Source organism: Solanum stenotomum, chromosome 8, assembly GCF_019186545.1.
Source record: "Solanum stenotomum isolate F172 chromosome 8, ASM1918654v1, whole genome shotgun sequence".
NCBI lineage: Eukaryota > Viridiplantae > Streptophyta > Magnoliopsida > Solanales > Solanaceae > Solanum > Solanum stenotomum.
Genome location: NC_064289.1, coordinates 49,134,678 through 49,157,759, shown reverse-complemented (window position 1 = coordinate 49,157,759; position 23,082 = coordinate 49,134,678). Strand labels below are relative to the sequence as shown.

Here is a 23,082-nt window from a genome sequence, read left to right as displayed (position 1 = left end):
AATCAAGCCTCAAGGGCCAAGGACTGATAAACCCTAGTTTTAAATGGGCTTAAAAAATTCTATTGCATCCCTACCCTAATAATGGGTTAGATTGGACCGGCCCCATGGGTTAAGCCCATTTTGATGGCTCTTATATTGATGTAGTATGTATTTACTAGATTAGTGTATATATACTTGAGATGTGAAATCAAGTTCTTTTATAAATTGTTTTTCATGTTAGGTAAATTAGCATTATGGACTATAAAGTAAGTATTACTGGCTTGCTTGTTGCAAAGTGTGAGTCTAACAATATTGATGATGAAATTAGATGGTTTACAAGTGATCATGGAAATGGGTATATTAAATTATAATTCATCTCAAGTAACATTTCATAATGATCAAGATATGCATGTTTAAGCCTTTATGAACATAGGCGTATAACTATTGGAGTAAATTTCAATTTTTTTTCATAATCGATTACTAAGTGAAGATTATGTTGATCAATTGTAGATACCCTATATTCTGCTGTAAAATAAATTATCATCGTTACATCGAGTCTTGGATGGATTAAAATATTAATTCGAATTTGATCTTGTATCCTAATCAAATCTGTTTTTGTTAAGTTGGATCTGATCAGACTTTGATTACTATTTGTCGTCTCCTAATATTTTCAGCTGTCAAATCCATATTTTAACCAATACAAAAAAAAGCAAAAAAAATGTTTGAATATAATTAACACCAATACTCAATCAGTACTAATTTTTCTACAAATAATTAATTCCATCTATTCATCATTGCGCGTTGTCCACTAATTCCGCTTGCTTCTTTTAGTCTTACGTTAATTAAAGGACTATACTATACGATAGTATATAATGATAATAAAGTAGGAAAAAAAAATCAAAGTTACTTAGAGAAATAATACACTTCCACTAATTAAACTTGGACTTTAAATCTAATAGACTTAGATAGAAAAGAGAAAAAACAATGAATGAGTACGGAACGAAGGAAAATGTATCTTTTACTGAAAATATTTTTTTAAAATTCCTTTTCAAGAAAATAAGTGAGCTTCTTATTTTTATTTATTTATGTTCTATGTATAAATAAAAGTATTATCTTAAAAATATTTATGCATAATCTAGATAAAATATTATACGAGGTGGAATGAGGGGTGATAGTGGGGTGTTGGGGTGGGGATGGAGCTTACGGAAGTTAGGGGGGCTCAAACACAATAATGATCTAAAGCTAAAATAGAATAATGACCTTACACTTGTAAATTAATATTTTTTTATAAAGTCTATTTTTCTAGTCTTTTTAGATGCAAAATTATTACTAATATTTTTTTTTTATAATCAATTTTCGCTAGAAAAAACCCCCTCAAATTTGGAGGCCTAAGGTACTTACTCTGTTAAAAAAAGGAGTGAGGCTGAAGATGGGGTATGTAGGAGAATAGAGAAGACACAAATAATATGAAATGTCTTTACGAAACTTTTTTTTTTTTACTTCCATTAGGAATATCATTTTCCTCATTTTTAAAAACTTTATTTTTTCAGAAAAGTATTTTTCCAAAAATTTAATTAAATATAATAAAATAAAAACCATATCCCCCCCTCCCCCCCTCCTGAACACATCCCCTTAGTTGTGGTTGAATGTCTCTCTATTGGACACTAGCAGTCTCAATGGGAACTAACTAGTTTCAAGTTTCTAACTCAAAAATCCTCTACTTAAAACTCAAAGCCGTGTGGGCCATTTTCCTTTTTTTATTTTATTTTTGTGCACATTATTTCTAACGATTGAAATGGGAATTTATAATCAAAGTTATCCTCTATTTGCAAGCTGCATACAAAAGAAATGTGTGGATTTTTTTATTAACTCATAATCAATGTACATTTACAATCAGCTGTCACAGTAAATACAATTTTGATTTACTTATTATGATCACTATTATTTATTTTTTTAGTATCATTAATTAAAGGAAATTAATATCAACTATAAAAGAAATGGGAGTTGAATCATAAATCTCGCACTTCATAGGTATCTGGAGATGCAAATAATTATCTAGATTACGTCGTAAAAGTATAATAAATTTCAATAATTCAAAATATTGTAAAAAACCATTGAAAAAATTATGATAAAAGAAAATTCATTTGATTTTCGAAATTCAAAATAATAACAAATAAAGAAAGGGTTAATTAGAGAAAAAAAATAGTTGCAAAGCTAAATGCATGCATTTTAGGCAGCAGTTGATAGCCGTTCCATTGATTGTGATTTCTTTTGGCTGTTCATTAATTTGAAAAACATAAAAAAAAGTCAAAATTATTTTTAAACTATATGAAATTAAATAAAATAAAGATTATTTTAGATTGAATTATTAACGACAAGAGCATTTTAGGTCAAGTTATTAGCATAATTTAATTTAATGTTTTTTTAACCTTTTTGCGTTTAATATAAGAGCAAAGAATGATAAGTCAAAGTGATAAACATCTTTATTTTTAGGATAATTAGTTCAACACGATTTCTATTAAAGTCATCAACCAATATATAATCATTTATGAAAAGACTGCTACATATTCTTTCTTTATAGAACTATTTGTTTGAAAATCTCATCACTACAACATGTAAGTATCGTTAAAATAGCATGTAGGTATATTGATATTTAACGTTCGAATTTCATTAATTATTATTATAAATAGAAGTACATAAAAAATTAATTAGTTTAATAATTTTGTGCACCAAGGAGAAGGAATGTACTTGCTAATCAATTTAACCCAAGAAATAAAAGAAATACAAATACAAAAAAAAAAAAGACAAACACCATTAGTCTTTATTATAAAAAAAAATAAGAATAGGAAATATCATTGTAGAAGAAGATGACTTTGAGGTGTGTAATCAATTTTTTTAAAGAGATATTGCCCGTATACATATTGAGAAAAATACAAACAAACCCTTCAGAATACAACAAAGTCTTTTGTTTATACATGCAAATTTTTCTTAGGCTACTTCTAGATAGTCTTTATATTTATAGAACTTAACAGAGAGTTTTCATGAAAGGGCCATGTGTCACGCCCCGAGCCTACACCCTGGGGGGAACTAACACTCGAGACCATTGCTGGCCCCAAGCGAATCCTTGGCCTGACTTACTTACTAGTGGAAGACTTAACTCAACATAACTGTACTTTAAAAGAAAACTGAAAGCTCAAAAATAACTAAAAATATATATTATAAATAAACATTCACTAGCCAAAGTTGCAACTCAAGTCTCAAACATAATTGAAATGGAAAGACTCAAGCACTAACATCAACTAACTGTCTATGAAGCCTCTAACAACTGAGATGGACGTCGGGGCAAGACCCACATCATCCTAATGAACTAAAATGATAAAGTAATGAAAAAGGTGATCCTCCGGAAGCAAGGAGACTCACCAATAACTCTGAAGCTCAACTGGACAACGATGAGCTGGATGTTGATCATGGTTACCTGAATCTGCATCATAAAAAGATGTAGGCCAAATGGCATCAGTACATTGAATGTACGAGCATGCGAGGGGAATACTAAACAAGACATAAGCTTGAAAGGAACTGAAAGAACATACCTGGTCTCAACTCAACTTAACTCATTTCAATATAAAGCAATAATGTAAATGCAGTATAAATAAAAAAATTTAAAACATGGATAACAACTCTGTGTATTTAGAAATACAATAGTAACTCTGTGTGTATGCAAAGATACAATATAAACTCTGGATGTATATAAAAAATACAATTTACTTCTGTGTATATAAGAATACAAAACACTTCTGTGGGAGTTTCTCCAACCGACAACCATTACTTAAGAGCTATTGTGATGATACAACGTTTTGCCTCACGCTGTCAGGGTCGTCCTATACCTTGTCGAGGGTATAGAACCTGACTACTAAGTGGATCCACTAGTCTATGCTAAAAAGCACAAAGGATCATCTAAAAAGTATGACCCTTTTCTACCCATGGTGGCTACATGGTTTATGCGGGCTGAGAGGTGTCTGAACTTTCTCCCATATCGATGCTCAATACTACTCCCAAAATATAATACTAGATCTTATGTTTTAAAAACATAACTTTGTGGTTTGAGATAACTGCTCAAAACTTAGCTCAAAGGCTCTCTTGGAAATCAAAGTTTCCTCTCTTGATTAATTGTGAAAGCATTTACTCTTTACTGAAAACTAGCTCAAAGGCTCTCTTGGAAATCTCAGTTTCCTTTCTTGTTTAAATGTGAAAACATTTTACTCTTTGGAAATACATAGTCCCGATATACTCTTTTGAATAGATGACCTTCAATCTTTACTCTTTACTTACAAAACTCAGGTCTTAAAACAAAGTTAAAACATTTGTAAAAGACTTTTGAAAGACTCTATGAACTTCTCTTGACTTGGCTCTTAACTTTCCTTGAATTTGAATTTATGGATTCAAGGATTGTGATTTGTGATAGGAAAGATCTCATGATGTTTAGGAGTGTTTTTAGATAGTTAAACATGAGAAACAATCAAGAAATCACTGTCTGGAAGCAAGTCCGCGACGCGGAGATGCATTTAAATATTTGATCGCGAAATAAATTTTGAGGCATAAGAGTCTGTGACCGCTCTGCAATGCGGAGAAGATTTTTCCAATCCTGAGGAACAGGTCCATCTCGCGAACCATGTACCCAGATTTGCTCGACTTGTTCCTTCTTCATTTTCTAACCCCAATTCGCCTAAATTCAATTCCTTTTTCTCAAATTCTCTTTAGATTCAGATACCCAATATATGTACACAAGAACCTAACTCAAAACAACTCTATAAATCGACGTAATAATCTCAAGAACTCCTCAATCTCAACCCAATTCAAGAACGAAAGCAAATTCAAGAACACGTATCAAGAACATCAAACTTTCAACCTTTTTAGGATGAATTCACGCTGAAATAAATATGTTTGGCATGTGGGTGAAAAAACCCAATGCTATGTGAACTCACATATCTCGTAGGATTGAGTCCTTGGCGAAATCCACAACCAAAACTTCAAGAACTTGGCGATTCCTTACTTCTTCTCCTCTTTTCTCTTCTCTCAAAACCCTAACTTATTTTCAATAGTGTAAACTGAATCCAATCAGTTTAGACCCCAACTTAATTACCAAAAATGAAATTAATTAATTGGGTAGTGAAAAGACCATAATACCCTTCTAAAATCCGATTTTGACTTTCCTTATCTAGACAACCCAACTTCAAATGAGCATATCTCCCTCATACAAACTCGAAACTGAGCAAACTCGATGGCGTTGGAAAGATAATTCAAAGATATTTCCTACAGTATCTTGTAGAACACATAACTCATCCTTATCTAGGATTTATGGTGGTTTAAAGTTGACCCAAAACTCATACTTAGCTTAACTTTGTCAAACTTTCCAAATTTGATTATTTCCAAAAACGGTTTCTTTCTAATTCTAAAGTCTTTCTAGTAGCGGGTGTTACACCATGTTCTTTCATGAACATATGAATTTTCATAAGAGTCATGTTCTTTCATAAACAAATGACTTTTCATAAGGGTCATGTTCTTTTATAAACATATGAATTTTCATAACAATCATATTCTTTCACGAACAATTGTTTTTGTTCAATTTAAGACCTCTATATATTACAAAATATCCAACAATACCCCACTAGTTTGTAATATTTCTTATAATATCATGCATACCAAAGAGTATCTTATAATAGATTTGAATTTTCCGTTAGTGCAAGTACTTTAAAGTTTCGACGAAGTAATTAATATCTTAAAAGATTTGAACCACAACTACATGTGTAAAAAATTAAAAATTAAAAATATCACACACATAATATTATTTGTAGCTTAGAAAACTCAGTTGTTCTTTAGCATGTTTATATCCACGTGCTCATCCTGATATCATGAATATTTACAGGGTCAAACCTTTAGATCTTGCTTGAAACGGCACCACTTCAATATACATATAGATGAAATTAGCTACTATGTCCCTATTATCATAGACATTCACTAATTTCATTAACCTCCATGTAAGAGTCTGCACTATGAAGTTTTTTACGATGCCCCTATTATTTCAATCATTTAACAACTCCTCAACCTCTCATATATTTGGCTTGTGTAAATGGAGTTTCGAGCATATCTTGAGGATCTTTTCGATATTTTGAGAGTTGTCTTATTTTCAAGTGCATGTGATATGTTGTGCTTCACGTTCGTGAGGGACCGAACGCTTTCACAAACTTTCCGTTAGTGAAAGTTTGATCGCGAAAGCAAGGATTCAGTCCCTCCGGCCATCGCATTCGCGAAGGACCTATCGCTTAAGCGATTCGCAAAAGTGAAGGCCCAATTTTAAGCCGGGTGTTTGGAGGCGATTTTAAGGAGATTTTTCGTGGTGAATCATTTGGGTAAGTCTTTGTTACTATAAAACTTCAATTCCCTTTATCATTTGTGGATTTTAACATCAAAACTTTTGGATTTTGATTGACAAATGACAAGGTTTTTAAGAACTTGAGTTTTAAAGTATAATGATGATTGTGAACTAATTTTAACTCTTTTTTCGAAATGGTTTTCACCAACGAGTTCCAAATGCTTTGCGTAACGTTTTCAAGTAAAAGATTTTTAGATTCAAATCTCATTTTTCAAATTGGGTGTTTGAGTTGATGTGACCCATTTTTTAAAGTGTATGATAAGGGTGTTGTTATTTTCAGAATATTATTGTGATTACTTGTTGGATTAGATTGTGTGTCTTTGGACATTGTTTGAAAATGAAAAGCTCAAGTTTCGAATTGACTTTTGATTGAATTAAGGCAAGTGAACTTCTAATTAAGCCTTGTATAATCTTGTATTTCCCTACATTATGTGTGTTGGAGAGTAATGAGAATGATGTGATGGGGTCAATTACTCCACTTTATTGATCTTAACGGATGAATAATGGGAATGGATGAAAAAGACAATGTGTTGATAGTTGTATTTTGTGAATTGCCTTGATGTTGATCATAATTCATTGATTGATGAAATGCTTTGATGGTACTATTCTGGACTTGAATCGCTTGAGTTTATTGTCTCTACCTTATGGTGTGAAATTTTCTATTTGCATTGATTTATGTGCACCGTGATGAGACATGTGATATTGTGCCAATAGAAAATAGTTCCAGCTAGTGATATTTTGTTGATGGGAAATGATTTGAGCAATATAAAGTCGATGGAAAATGGTTTAAGCTAGTGATATTGTGTTGATGTAAAATGATTCTGGCAAGTAATACTATACAAAGCTGATGGAAAATGGTTTCGGCTAGTGATATTGTGCCGATGGAAAATGGTTGTGACATAAGAATCCTAAATATACATTTTCATCAAAAGTTGAATCCAAATTGATAAAATCTCAATTTTCCCCAAGAAATAAACGGGTAAGAAAAGAAAACCAGATGAAGAAATCATGAGAAAATGCCAAAATAAGGATTGAAAACTAACCCTCATATTAAATTGAGAAGAAATGTCGAAGAACCACTCCATTTTGAGCTCTAGAACTCTCAGTATGCTTAAAATATCAAATAAACATGGTCTAAAATTTTAAATACTTGTACGATAGCATTTGCACCAGCAAACAAACAACTTTTATTCCACTAAAAAGTCGTAAATTCCTCATATGATAGTGCAATGACTCAATTATTTTTCCTAAATATCTTAAATAATGATACAAACCTATTCGTTCAATCAAAACTCAATTACGTTCTCATTTGCGAAGTCAAATATCATTTCTGCTCGGTGAAAATTATTTAATATATTGTGATAAAAGTTCAATCTCAGCTTAGCGAAAATGCACCAAACATTGCAGATTAGTCATATAATTCATGCTTAAAATTTCAAAAGCTTTGGAATACTTTTTCAATATTTAAAACTAATAATGAAGCTTTTAGTTGACATGAATTGCTGAAACAACGCCAAAGCACCCAAAAAGCTGAAAACTCACTCAAACCTCATCCGGAACCTTTCAAACACAAACCAAATATGCTACTAGCTTGAAAATGATATCTTAGACTCAATGCAATCATCAAAACACCCAAACAAGGTCACCATAACTCGATGTTGATCAAAGTCAACTTTAACTTAAGAATCTCTAAATTTTCAAATAAGAACATGAAACTTATCCAAAAGCTTCGAGAACTGAACCAAACCTTTAACTAAATCAAATATCACCATTTGAATCTAATGGAATCATGAAAACTCAAAAAATACCCTTGACTAAAATCAAACTTTACCCTTAACTTTTCCCTCATCTCGTCTAATGGCTCAAAATCAAACTAAAAGCCTTGAAACCCAAACCAACAATACATCTAGACCTAAAACTACATTTTGAAGCTAACAAAACTGTGGGAATTTCATTCTGAGATTGCTATCATCAAATGTTGACTTTTGATCAACTATCTTATGATGTCAACTTTCAAAACACAAAAACTCTTTCAAAACTCATTTAAATACCTCAAGACTTGAGTCAATAGTCCTACAAACTCAAAAATCACGTTTTGGAGTTGATGGAATTGACAAATTTCCATTACGAGACTTGAAACTTGAAATATTGACTAAAGTCAACCGTTTCAACTTAAAAGCTTTCAAAACTTTCAAAAATCTCAACTTTTCAATCTGATTTCCAATCTAACCTCAAAAACTGATCCAACATGACCTGGGGCAACTATCATGATGGTAAAATGTTAATTTTCTAAAAATAACCTTTAGGGTCATTACAAATCTAAAATTTAGAAATGAACTAGAAAGGAAAGATGAATCCATAATAACCCAGAAGAATAATCTCACCCTTAGATTCAGGAAATGTAGGATTCACAATCGAGGTTGCGCAACAACCACTGGAATATGTCTTGTATTCAACAAAAGAAGAGCAAGTGTATTTTCAATATATAAAGCACAATATAATGGTAGGATCATCGATTAGCTTCAAATATACGATATATGAACATAAAACTTTAACTTAGCAAAACAATACAGATAAGCAGTAAACAACATAAACCAGACTCTCAGTTCTCAACCTAACTTAACAATCACAAGAAACATGTCCAAGATCATCACAATGAATAAAACCGGTTCACTCATGAAACCCAAGAATAATTACGCAGAAAATAGGAGGTTTTGGGGCTTTTTCTGCATAAAATCTTGACTTACCCCATTATAGCAGTCCAGCCCACTATAACAACCTTGTTATAGCGGTTGTCAGTCCGCTATAGCTCTTGCACACTCCCTCTATAGCTAGAAGTACTTCAGAGACTCGAAAACACCTGAGAAGTTTATTTTGCACAATATACCTTCTTTCTTTGACATCCCGAACTATCCATTTCACGTCAAGATCGATTCTGGAAGTTTGACTCATCTTAATTTAATTTTGTAAATTCCTACAGGTTCTTTAATGTCTTGGCTACTAGAAAATAAGAACCAAGCTTAGATATTGCACCCCAAATCATTCCCGAATGGCCCTAGACCTCACTTCGCATAGATTCCATCTGAGACTAGCCTAGCTTGAAATTTTTAAGTCACTATTTGAAAAACTTTATGGCTCAATTTCTTTCATCATTGGTCAAGTCATAACAATCGGAACGGATCGTTACACTTGACCATTCTGACCTTTTAATTTTATTCAGGTTGACATTGTTAAAGACAATAATATTAAGTTATTAAAAAGTTAAGCAGTTTTTTTTTAACAAATTAACACATGAGATTGTTCACACAGTTCAATATGGTATTAAATTATATAGAGATTTTGTGTACAAGTTTTACTATCATTAATTATCAAAAGGGGTGATTTGAACGTTTTCACAAAAAATAATAATTAAAATTGACCCTAACATGAAGGGACGTGTTGAAGACATAATTAAATACTTATAAAAATGTGTATTTTCTTACAATTCTAATTTTTAAATAAAATAATCACATACTTCAATGTAGAGTTTTTGTTTATGTGTACCTTCTTGAACCATTTTTTTCATGTATTATTATAGTAAGTTATATATTGGTCGTTAGGAAGTGAGGAGTAATTTCCCTAGATATGATACATAACTTACTTATGTTTGTTTTAGGACTACACTATATTTTTCTAAACAAACATAAGTGATATGATACATTATTTTTTAGGAAAGACAATAATGTTTTTTTCGTTTACTTTTACTTGCTTTTAATGTTCACATTGTGCATTCTATAAGAACTTAAAGAATGAATGATTTGAAAAATGATTTAGAATAAATACTTAGTGTTAATCATAATAACAGAAAATAAATAAGAGTTCGTTTAAAAATGTTCACTTTGCATTATGTAATTATTTCTTTTACCGAATATATCATATGGGTTGATTTAAAAAGTTATTTTTTTTAATTAGTAAAAAGTAAATAATATGACATGACATTCATTAGGAGAGAGAGATGTTTTTTTGTGTCAAGTATATTTTGAGGAAAATATACAAAGTTGGGTGATATTATAGTTCTAAAACAAACAAAAGTGATATTATTAGGTAATTTTCCAAATATGGATGACTATCTAAGGAAATTACTCGGAAGTGAGCTCATGTAACTAATTTGTAATTTCTTTGTACCAAATTGTGTGGCGCTATTTAGATTTGAAGAGTTAGAGCTTTAAAATTTAATACTAGTAAATTCAGATGTTGAATATTAAAAAATAAAATTTACATACTTGAAAACTAAATAAAAAATACTACTCTTTATCTCAATATATGTGAGATATTTTTTTTTGATTCGTCTCAAAACGACTGTCATCTTTCTATAATTTAAAATAATTTAACATTAAAATACTCTTAATAAAATTATTCATAGCAACATTGATCAATAAGTATTTAGAGCCACAAGTTTCAATAGTCTTCATTTTTTTCTTTAACTTTGTAACAAGGTCGAATAGTGTCACATAAAATTGAAAATAAAGACCAAGTTAAATGACTAAAAATTCAAAATACTTAAAAGAACATATGAACAAATTATGATTGAAAAACACTTGTTTAACACTCAAAAACTAAGGAGTACTACCTTTGTTCTATATTAGATAAACACTTTTTATTTTACACTATAATTAAGAAATCATTAATAGATTGATCAATTTTACTATTTTGCCTTTTGTTCATATTAATTAGCCTCTTGAAAAAGAATTCTTAGATCTTCAAAATTTATTTAAACTCCAAAGGTCATATTAATTCATATAGTAGGGATAAAATGGAAAAAAATAATTAATTAATTCAATCCTGATTTAGTAAGCGATCAAGTAATATGGGACAAATACTTTTAGTAAGACGTCTATCGAATATGGTGCGGAAGAAGTACCACATAAATTGAAATATAGAGAAATATAGAGAATAGTTGTTGTTATATAACCACTATTATATATGAATGGTAAGGGGCTCATTGGTATCTTTTCTCAGCCTAAAAAGGAAGGGAAAAAAGAAGTTTAAACTTTAAACACATGGAGACTTGAAAAAGATAATGGAAAAAAGAAGTCAAAACACATGTAGACTTGAAAAATAAGAAGATATTTTTCCATTTTTTGTCTCTCTTTTTTCTTTTTATCATGGTCCACACGCAATGGACAAAGCTGTTTTTCATGATTATAAATTTTATTATTTCTGTATATATATATATATATTTTTTCTTTAGAATGACAGGAGTCCAACTGCTTCCACTTAAACAAGTTATAGAGAATTCTTATACTATTGTATTGAAGACTTAGAAATTTGTCTTCACATATTTGGACATATTAGTTAAAGTCATAATATTTTTAAAAGTTGTATAATACTATATATTATATACTGTACGCGTTAAAAGCTAGCATAAGTGCTAAGAAGCCACTTAAGTGGCTTCCAGATTTGGTCATTTGTCAATTCTTACAGCACAAGTACTTCTTCTTGTTCCCACACGTCCAACAAGGTTGCAATTTAAAAATAATTATCTGGAAATTAACCTTTTTGAGTTAAAAAAAAATGGTTTTGATCTATAAGGTAATTATGAGTTTAACATCTATGCATTTACTGAATTAAAAAATTAATTTACATTATTAAATCACTTATAAAAAGGTAATTATAGTGATTGTCTAATAAGTGATTAAGAGGGGCTGCATTCGCTTTAGGCCCCAAATTTAAGAGGTCCCTTATTTTTTAGCTATAGTAAGATTATTATAGGTATTTTTTTTAAAAAAAAAATTATTGTACTTTTCAATTTTTAATTTAATACTACAAGAGTCAAAAATCTTTTTTACTTTTTTATTAAACTTCAAATTATGTGTTAAGTTAAAATTAGATAAAACAAACTAAAACGGAGAGAGTACTATATTTATTGAAAAAGAATTTTTTTTTCATATATAAAAGAGAGAAATGAGTTTACATCTCAAAATATACTTTTTTAAGAAACATATTAAGTAATAACTTTGCGTCCTAAAAAATAAGAAAAAAAACTAGAAAAATAAATTTTAAATTAGAAAAATTATTATTAGTATTCAAAAGTTTAAGGTCTCCGATTTATTTTTCGGTCAGCTCACCAAAGTGCTTAAGTCACACCTCGTGACTAATGGAAACACTGAAAAATAAGTCAAACAACCCCATATAGCAAGTTAAATAACATGTAAAAAAATATATTTATCCTATTGCTCTATACAAGTAAAATTATAATTACAACTTCTTATCATGTCAAGACTTTAACTATGATATACTTCCTCTGTCCCAATTCATGTGACACTTTTCAATTTTTGAGAGTCAAACGTTTTATTTGACCGAAAATTTGCGTATGGAATCTTCAATTATTTTGAAATGAAATTTATATATTTGTAAACTACGTAAAAAACTATAAGTCACAATAATTGATTATTCAAAATGTTTTTATAGACCTATGAAAAATTTACAGTCAAAGATAGACTTGTTTGAATCTAGAAATTCAAAAATGCCACGGAGACGGAGGGAGTAATTGATTTCCTCTTCTTGCTGACATTCAATCTTCTAATGTGTAGTTAAGGAGTTTGTTAATTTTCATCGTGTTTCTCTCATTTGGAATTAAAAATCAAACTCATTAATTTGCAACACTTTTTTAAAGCATCTGGTATTCAAAATTGAATTCAACATATTATAGAAGTATTTAACGCGGCGAAGAAAGAGATAAGGGGGTCGATGGAGAATATGGTCAGAAATCCATAATAAAATTTAACCACAATGACCGAATTGATTATCTTCGTACATAAGAACCCTAAATTACTTAGAAGAAAAAATTGAAAAATAATCACAAACATCGCTCTCCGACTATTTCACCACCCTTCTAGATGGTTAATTGTCTGTATATTTTTATGAATAATTAAGCAACAAACATTCTTCATAAAAGAATGTGGCTCTTGATATGAATTTATAAAATCAAAATTAATTAAATATGAAAAATATTGGACAAATTGTAAAAATATGAAGAAAAGGACCTCATGCTTGATGATATTTTCTATTGCATGTGCTACACGAGCTGACTTCTCTAGGCCATCTAAGGCTATAAAATCTTTATGTCATTCTCCATCTCTAGACACGTAATAAAATGGTAGTTAAAGAATTAGGAAATATGCATCTGCCTCACCTATAATAGCAACTCACAAAGTCTGCATCCTAATATATCTACATGACCTTTCAGTACTATATATTATTTTATATTCTCATTTTAATTTGTTTGTATTACTAATTTCTTTTTAGTTAATTTTCAAGACATAGATGAAACTATAGATCGAAGAAGAAAAATAGAAAGAAAAAAAAACTCAATAGAGCCCCACAAACAAATATGTGGACTCACCAACAATTTGGAAGCAACAAGTACTCAGTTTATTTCAAGTTCCTTATGACACAAGATGTGCAAAAGACTAGGACAACTATACAACCACAACATAGAAATGTGAAAGACTGGATGCACCAAGGACATCTCACATGAAAAATTCAACTCATAAGTCACCTTCCTAATCTTCTATATTTCTTCTATTCTATATTAGTTTATTACTTTTTTTTCTAGGCATATTAAGAAATCGTAAACAAGAAGATAATTTTACAAACTCAACCCTTAAAAAACTTCTTAGGAATTTTACAAATAAATATAAATACTTTAAAAAAGAATTAATTTCAAGAATAATGTAGAAAAAAATAATTAATACTTTCTTGATTAGTAAGGTAATTAACTGATAAGGAACAAAGAAAGTATGATTTTATAGGAATCGGTACGTAAATGAGGACTAAGCATTTCTTTTCCATCAAAATACATCACGCACTTCATTATATTGGTGAAACTTTCATAAAAATACTTTGTCATCCACAATGAATTTTAACTCGCAATATGACGACATCACGTAATATAAGTATAAGACTTATGTTGACTTTAAGCAATTTTGAGTTGACTCATTATGATATTCATCTTATCTATATCTTCAACAATTGAATTAGCACCTACAACGCCACCCATAGAGTGCTTCATAAAGCTTCATTAAGACACATAATGACTTGTTATAAGAGAACTCTACAAGAGGCAGTGTATTGTATAATTTACCTCCAAAATTATACATGCTTTCAACATATTATTGAGCAATGAAATACTAGTTCTTTTTGCCTACTCATCCATCTTTGTAACACCTCACAAATTTTTGTTAAGATTTTACCCTGATTTTATTACCTTATTTGAAATTTATTTTTTCCTTGAAGGAAAATCAAAGTATTACCATAAATGTTTTAACTTTTCCTGAAAGAAAAATACAATTCTCTTCCATATTTGGTTTATTATTTCTCTTAGAGGAAAAGTTTGGAGATCTATAAATTGAAGATCCATATTCTCATAACAGAACAACAAGAACATCCACAATGTAGTCATTTAGAGAGTTTTGTTTATGGGGAGATTATTCTCTCAATAAAATTTATGTTTTTAATATTAGTTTTCAATATGTAGGTCGTTTGAACAAATTATATTAATAATATATTTAGTTTACTTTTATTTTTCATCTGATTTATCAACTCTATGATTTGCAATTATAAGCTTCCGCATGACGCCCTAATCACCTTTCTAACCCAACAATTTTAAGCTAAGGATTAGACCATATCTATCAGAGAGTTAGGTGGCTAATATCAATTCATTTTACAGACGCCGTATAGGACGTAAATTTAGACCACAAACCATAAATTAGGTTCGTGAATCAACTTTGATATTAACTTAATTTTCACAGACTCAAACAACATGTTGTGAGTCAAACCACAAGCCGTGAATTGAACTGCAGAAAATTTAGCTACTAGTTCGCATTCACGGATTCAATATACAGGTCGTAGATTAATAGATCTACGGACCGTAGAGTNTTATATTAATAATATATTTAGTTTACTTTTATTTTTCATCTGATTTATCAACTCTATGATTTGCAATTATAAGCTTCCGCATGACGCCCTAATCACCTTTCTAACCCAACAATTTTAAGCTAAGGATTAGACCATATCTATCAGAGAGTTAGGTGGCTAATATGAATTCATTTTACAGACGCCATATAGGACGTAAATTTAGACCACAAACCATAAATTAGGCTCGTGAATCAACTTTGATATTAACTTAATTTTCACATACTCAAACAACATATTGTGAGTCAAACCACGAGCCGTGAATTGAACTTGTGGAATGAAGTGCAGAAAAATTAGCTACTAGTTCGCATTCACGGATTCAATAAACAGGTCGTAGATTAATAGATCTACGGACCGTAGAGTATCGGTCTCATAAATTAAATTTCGATGGATTCCATGGACCGGATCTATGTTAGATTAGGTCTTAGGCCTAACTCACACCCCAAAAGCTAGCTCAAAGGGATGAGGATTGCTCAAGCTTTATAAGGAGTTCATCCATCTCATTAACCACCGATGTGGGACTTTTGTCATTCTTTAACACCGCACCTCACGCCTAGTGCTTAGCATCTGGTGCATGGGCAATTTTTGATTTTGGGGGCCCCAATATCGGGTGAGACGGGTCCTGCTCTGATATCATATTAGATTAGGTCTTGGGCCTAACTCATGGACTGTAGATCATTCCACAGACCTTAGATGGTCCTCATGGAATTTTTCGACAACTTTTTAATTAGGGTTATTTCGTTTTTTTTTTCACTCTTTTAACTCCTAAATCACGACATTTTGGCCTATCCTAAGTGGAATTAAAGAGAATTCAGTCGACCCAAACTTCCTTACTTACGCTTAACATTTGAAATTATTTGACAACTACGTTCTAAGTTCTCTAAGCAATAAACTATGGATGTTCATCTTCAAGCTTTAGGTTCAGAGATTACATCAAAGTTTTTCCTTATAGGTATGTGGGATTTTATCAGTGGGTATCCAACCCAGTGAATCCCAAAAGTGAACTTATTTAGTTCTTCAGTTATTAATTCCACAAAATTTAGAATTCCTTCATTGCTAGTCCATAAATACATATTTTTTCATATAATTGAGTATCTTTACTCAAGTGTGTTTTTATGAACCCTCAAAATAAAAAAATAAAAATCATGTATTTGAATTGTTTCGTTTAAATTGTATATTTAATTTCATTCACAATACAAAAATTGTCATAATTAGTTTTTCAGCCGGTCTCTCAGTTCCACATATAAAAGATGATTTCAAATAACGTGTCTATCATTTTAATCTGAGTTTTCAATATTATTAAGCTATTTAGTTTATGTCACGACCCAAGATACCCCTAGGTGTAACATGGCGTATAGGACCCCGAGAGGCCCCATATAAGCCACTTTGCATACATCATATATATATATATATATATATACAAGATAATAGAAACTTGAAAGATATTAAAAGTTGACATTTCAAAGTCTAAGAGTTTTATTAAAGTAAAGCGGAAGTCTACTAAGTGTCTCATTTGCCATCTAATACATGAAGATGTGATCGGGACGTAATCCTGACATCACGTACAAAGTTTGAAAGTAAGAAATGACCGAAAGCTATAAAAGTCCGGTCCTCGAAGCATGAGGACTCACCACAACTCAGAATCTCTCCAACAACCTCTAGCCACGAAACTGATAACCCTGAATGTCAGACCCGAGGATCGAGACTCTTTAATCATTTTTATGTCATTTCCAATGCAGATTTTGCATGTGATGTATGGGTTACGTCCCAATCACTTCGTTGATGTAATAGATGGCTTCAAGACTTATGTTTAGACTTTTGCTTTTGGTCAAACTCGTTTGTATGAAATGTTAACCTTTTAAACTCTTTTGTTTCTATTATCTTGTATGATGTATGTCAAGTGGCTTGTGTAGGGCCTCTCGGGGTCTTATACGCCATGTCACGTCTAGGGTATACTTCGGGTTGTGACAGATAAGAACGTGACACCAAGACTTAAACTAAGATTTATAAAGTGGTTATTAGACCAACTATGTTGGATGAGGCTAAGTGTTGGCCAGTGAAGAACTCGCACATCCAATCTAAAAGATGAACATAATGAAAATGAGAATGTTATGATGTATGTGTGTCCTTACTAGGAGAGATACGATTAGAAGCGGGGATATTTAGGACAAGATGTTACCTTTGTGTTGTAAAAGATGCGGAAAGGGATGTTGAGATGTTTCGAACATGTGAAGAGCAAATACATAGATGTTTTAAGTGAGGAGGTGTAAGAAGTTGGTTATGGTGGGCCTGATGAAGGAAGAAGAAGTATATATTGGAGAGGTGATTAGACATGACATGACACATTTGCAACTTACCGATGACGTGAACCTAGCTATGAAGATATGAAGGTTAATAATTAGAGTAGAAAATTAGTAGGTAGTCATGAGTCGTAGTATCCCTTATCAATACTACTATTATTTTGCTTCTACTTTCTTATTCTTTGATTTTATTTTTACCTATTATTTCATTTGCTTTGGTTATCGTATTATTTATTGTTGCTATTCTTCTTTTCTCCATTATTTTCAACATGGTTTCTTCTATACTATGTTTCTCGCATACATATTTTGATATGCTTTACTTGAGTCAAACGTCTATAAGAAATAATCTCTACTTTCATTCCTGATACCCCACTTATACCCCACTTATAGAATTTCAGTGAATACGCTATTGTTGGTGAACTTATTTATATATATATATATATATATATATATATATATCAACATATGTTTTGTCTCAAGAAATTTAAAGCATGTTTGGGATGGCTTATTTTGAGTGTTTTTAAGTCAAAATAGCTTTCAAGCACTTTTGAAGTGTTTTTATAAATTTAAAAAATGCTTATAAATACTTGTTTAAACTAAAATGACAAAAATAAGCTATAAAATTTTTAACTTATAACTTTTGACTTATATGTCAAAAATAAAAAGTCAATCCAAATGAGCTCTTAATGGGTGTTTGGATTGACCTATATTAGTGGCTTTAGCTTTTTAGTCATTTTTAGTTTTTGAAATGTTTGGATAACTCAAAAAATGTTTTTAAACGCTTTTTATAAAGCTGAAAAAATATCAAAAAAGTCAAAAGCGAAAAGTTGAATATTTCCAACTTATAACTTTTAACTTTTAACTTTTAACTCACCTAAAAAAACCAATTCAAATACCCCTTAATCTATTATCAAATTCTCTAGCTCTATCATGGTATTTTTTGCTAAATTAAAGTTCTAAAGTTCTGACAATTGAATTTGGTCCCACCAACTTTACCCGAAGTAGTGGTATATATAAAATAGATTTATAGCTTAAAGGTTATATTGAGATCTTTCTATCGGCACGGAGCTAGAGTACAAATTACGAATTCAACGAAATTTATTAGTTTTAACTCTTAAGAAATATATTAAACATGTTCACCTTATCAAATTAAAATCTCAAACTCACACGTTTCAAAGTATAATTCTAACTCCGCTTTCTACGGATGTTTTTTTTTTTTTTTGAGTTGTTAATTGCAAGATGATAACTTAGTCCTGACTTAANAAATTTATTAGTTTTAACTCTTAAGAAATATATTAAACATGTTCACCTTATCAAATTAAAATCTCAAACTCACACGTTTCAAAGTATAATTCTAACTCCGCTTTCTACGGATGTTTTTTTTTTTTTTTGAGTTGTTAATTGCAAGATGATAACTTGGTTCCTGACTTAAGTGTGTGTAATTTACTTAAGTCACATCAAAACCTAATTAAAAAAGGAAAATTTTCAATGTAGAATTATATTAGTATTAAGTAGAGCGTATTTTCTAAGTTAGGCTCACTGTTAATTAGTCACCCTTGGACTTTTCCAATGTCTTATAATTAGAAAAAAATAAGTATTTAGAGTACTTTTAGTCTCTGAATGAGAAATACAAACCAAACATGTCTGCTGTATATTGAAAAAAATTCTAGCCTATAGAATGACATATACCAAATTTGTTGAAATATTTAAAAGAATCTTCTATATTACTATATGAGTGCATCTTTCCATGTATGTATAGGTAATACACATACACATACATATCATTTTTGGAGAATACCTTAATTATCCCTTTAAAATTTGTTGATAAAATTCATTTAGACACTCAGATTATGATATGTTCTAATAAATTAAGCATCTGAATACGTGATAAAGTGTTCCATTAGAGACTTTTGATTCATATTTTGTATTTTTTGTGTCTGTTCTCAAATTAAATATTTATACGTAGATAAGTTAATCATATAAAATATGGCAATCTCTTTTAATTAGACATATCAACTTCAATTGGATATCATGCTTGAGGTGCTAACGGCTTACTGTGGCTAATGTAAAGGAGACAACATATTCCACATCGTTAATTTTATATATATATATATATATATATATATTAGAATAGTACGTGAGATGAATGAACTCGAGTACAAGGAGTACGTGTTTATACCGTCGGCACTATTTTTGCTTTGTCAATAATCTTTCTTTTTGGCACTTGCAAGAGCTTTTATGGTCTTATTAATTATTTTAGGGTAAAATGTTTGAAATATATTTGAACTTTGATCGAAATTGCTGTAACAATCCTAAACTTTGGGCAGGATCTATTAACCCATGCACTTTTTAATAGTGTATTTTAAAGATATATAAGTGTTCACGTGGACAAGTTCTTATTTATAATGATGCAATATTTATGATGTCCACGTGGGCACTTATATATCTTTAAAATACACTATTAAATAGTGTAGGAGAGTAATAGGTCCTGCCTAAAATTGGAATTGTTACAATAATTTCGGTCAAAGTTCGAATATATTTCAAACTTTTTCTTCCTTATTTATACTTTTTATGCTTCTACAACAAATTATAAGATTAATGGAAAATGATATTTACCAGTTATGTCGATAGAGTAAATGAATTAGTAATTTATACAAGTGTAGATTCCTTTTTTTTTTCTTTTAAAGGTTATTAGTTCACAACAAACAACTTTTAGTTAAGCCAAGTTGTATATTAGTTAAAAGTTCTTAGAATATCGGCTAACCTAATTTCAAAGCTCCTACTTAAGTTTTCACATTCCAAAAGTCAAATATTAGTGAAATTCAATTAGTTATTTTATCTAAAAATTAATACATATTATTTTTAGTTGTTCCTTTTTTTTTTTTTTCCCTGAGCCAAATATTTACACTATTGATTTTCTACCCTTATCATGATCAGTCAAAATTTTACGTTTGTGTGTTCATAAAAATATGTTATATGTGTTGATAGTATGAAAAACATTTAGTATATATTTTAAGCTATTTGTAAGGTAATAATAGATAAATCATATAATAATAGTGGGGAGCCAGTAAGGGGTTCCAAACCCTCTGATGAAAAATTACATTATATATTTATAATTTTAACTTCACATATATAATATATCAATGTATATAACTTAAATTCTTCAATAAATAAATAAGGAAAATTACATTGTATACTTATAATTATAATTTTATATATAACAATTTACCTATGACATCATTTTCTTATTTATGATGTCATTCCCTCTGGTCCCCCCACCCCAAACCCCATCCTACCCTTTCATTCTTTTTCCTTTATTTCCATTGGCTTATAAATATTCCCTTTGTTCACTCCAAGTTAAACGTACCATTCCAAATATTCTCCCTTCTCACATTTTCTAGCACGTAAGAACATTTCTCCAAAGAGTTTCTTTAAGAAATGGAGTCTAGTAGTGACACCACCACTGCCACCACCATTACTTCTTCACCACCATCTTCTCGGTCCGTCTCACCGTCCTCTTCCTCTCCTCCTAACTCTCCACCATCGCCACAAGTGGCGGTGGTCGTCAGCCCTTGTGCGGCCTGCAAAATCTTGCGGAGGAGGTGCGCGGAGAAATGTGTGTTGGCTCCTTATTTTCCTCCCAATGATCCCATCAAGTTCACTACCGCTCATCGCGTCTTTGGTGCGAGCAATATTATCAAGTTCTTGCAGGTATATTTCTAAATTATGTTAGCTACGAGCTATTTAATAGCGACAAAATTCATAACTAATTTCTCTTCTTTTTTGTAGTGATCAATATAATTAAACTTGTTAGTAGAAGTATGACAACTTTTACTTCTAGATGCAATTTGAAAAGTAAAAGAGCCATGGGCTAATTAATATAAGAGTACGTTGATTGTTAAAATATAGTTACAAGAAATTTAATAGTGAAATACCAATATTGTCCTTAGTAGTGTAAGAAAGGGCAATTCATTTTCAAGCTTACATGTTTTTTTTTTCAAATGCTTTGGATACTATATTTGGCAGTTCAACAAATATAATGGTTTTTTTTTTGTCAAATTACTATTCTTTTCCATGTGGCTGCATTTTCAATTTTATTTTTTCTTTGTCCAATGACTTTAATTAGTTTTGAAGAAAAAAAAATTGTGGTTTGGTACCAACTATACTCATGGTCAAAATAATCAAAATTATATTCTTCTCTCTTGCACACATAATTCCACCTGTTAGATTTGACAAATTTGATTGATTTCGACAATTACACTAAAGTTATCATGAGGATCTACCTTATATCATTGTAAATATATACTTATATTTTTACACTATAAGTGATTTAACATGTTACAATTGGTGATTTGGCTAATTTTCCATGTCATTGATTTCACTAATAATGTTAGTTACCTTTAGTAATTAAAGTGACACTTCAACATATTTTCGAAAGATCTGATACATACACTCGTTGGCATTTTTCAAGTTAAACACGAAGCATTAATCATAACCATATGTTATTTGGTTAATTTTGTTTAGGAACTACCGGAATTTCAAAGAGCAGATGCTGTGAGTAGTATGGTGTATGAGGCCAATGCTAGGTTGAGGGATCCTGTCTATGGTTGTGCAGGAGCAATATGTCAACTACAAAAGCAAGTGAATGAGCTTCAAGTACAATTAGCTAAAGCACAAGCTGAGGTTGTCAACATGCAATGTGAACAAGCTAACTTTATGACACTTTTTTGTATGGAAATGACACAATCTCCACAAGCATCACCACCACAACAATCCTTGGACAATTTCACTAATATCCCACAATATGGAAGTTCACAAAACAACATGAGCATCTTAGATGAGAACAATGTTGGATCTATATGGGAGACTCTTTGGACATGATTAAATGGAATATGTTTATCTAATTTAATCATAGAGGATATTTTTCACTAAGTTAATGTTATGAGGAGAAAATAAAAATGATGCAACTTATAATTTTAGTGTAAGGAAATTAAACTAAAATGTAATATAGTATGAACCAAATCTTTAATAGATTTGAGTCTTTAAGATAATTTTCATGATTTTTCTAATGGTTTTGTAAAGCAAATGAAGTTGACGGGCATTGCTCCCGCCATATATAGTTTTATTTTCTTATGCTATAAGTCCATTCCTAATTCACAATATATAATTGTATATAATATTGGTTATAAGTCAAATTTTTTGGTCACCTCATGATTTTACTATCTAACATATATTAAGCGGATATTAAGTTGATGTTCGTCTTTATACCAAATCATATAAATTCATCCTTCCGTCATTAAATTAGTCAAAAGATTTTAGGTTAGAGGTATGAAAACAAAGAAGTTTTTTTATAGTCAACCTTTTTGTTGGGTATTATTTGCCTTGAATTTATTACCATAAATATGTTTTTCTTTTAGG

At 30.5% G+C, this 23,082-nt stretch overlaps 1 protein-coding gene across 1 annotated transcript; it reads left to right on the top strand.

Annotated features, from left to right (window-relative positions):
* The first annotated feature begins 21,033 nt into the window (after positions 1-21,033).
* On the top strand, positions 21,034-22,796 carry LOC125873402 (LOB domain-containing protein 1-like). Its single transcript, XM_049554338.1, has 2 exons — positions 21,034-21,375; positions 22,189-22,796. The coding sequence occupies exons 1-2, from the start codon at positions 21,103-21,105 to the stop codon at positions 22,543-22,545; spliced, it is 630 nt and encodes a 209-aa protein (XP_049410295.1). The 5' UTR covers positions 21,034-21,102; the 3' UTR covers positions 22,546-22,796.
* Positions 22,797-23,082: the final 286 nt, after the last annotated feature.

Coding starts and splice junctions, on each gene's coding strand:
- LOC125873402 (XM_049554338.1), top strand. CDS start 21,103: ATGGAGTCTAGTAGTGACACCACCACTGCCACCACCATTACTTCTTCA. Junction 21,376..22,188: donor ATATTATCAAGTTCTTGCAG/GTATATTTCTAA, acceptor AATTTTGTTTAG/GAACTACCGGAATTTCAAAG.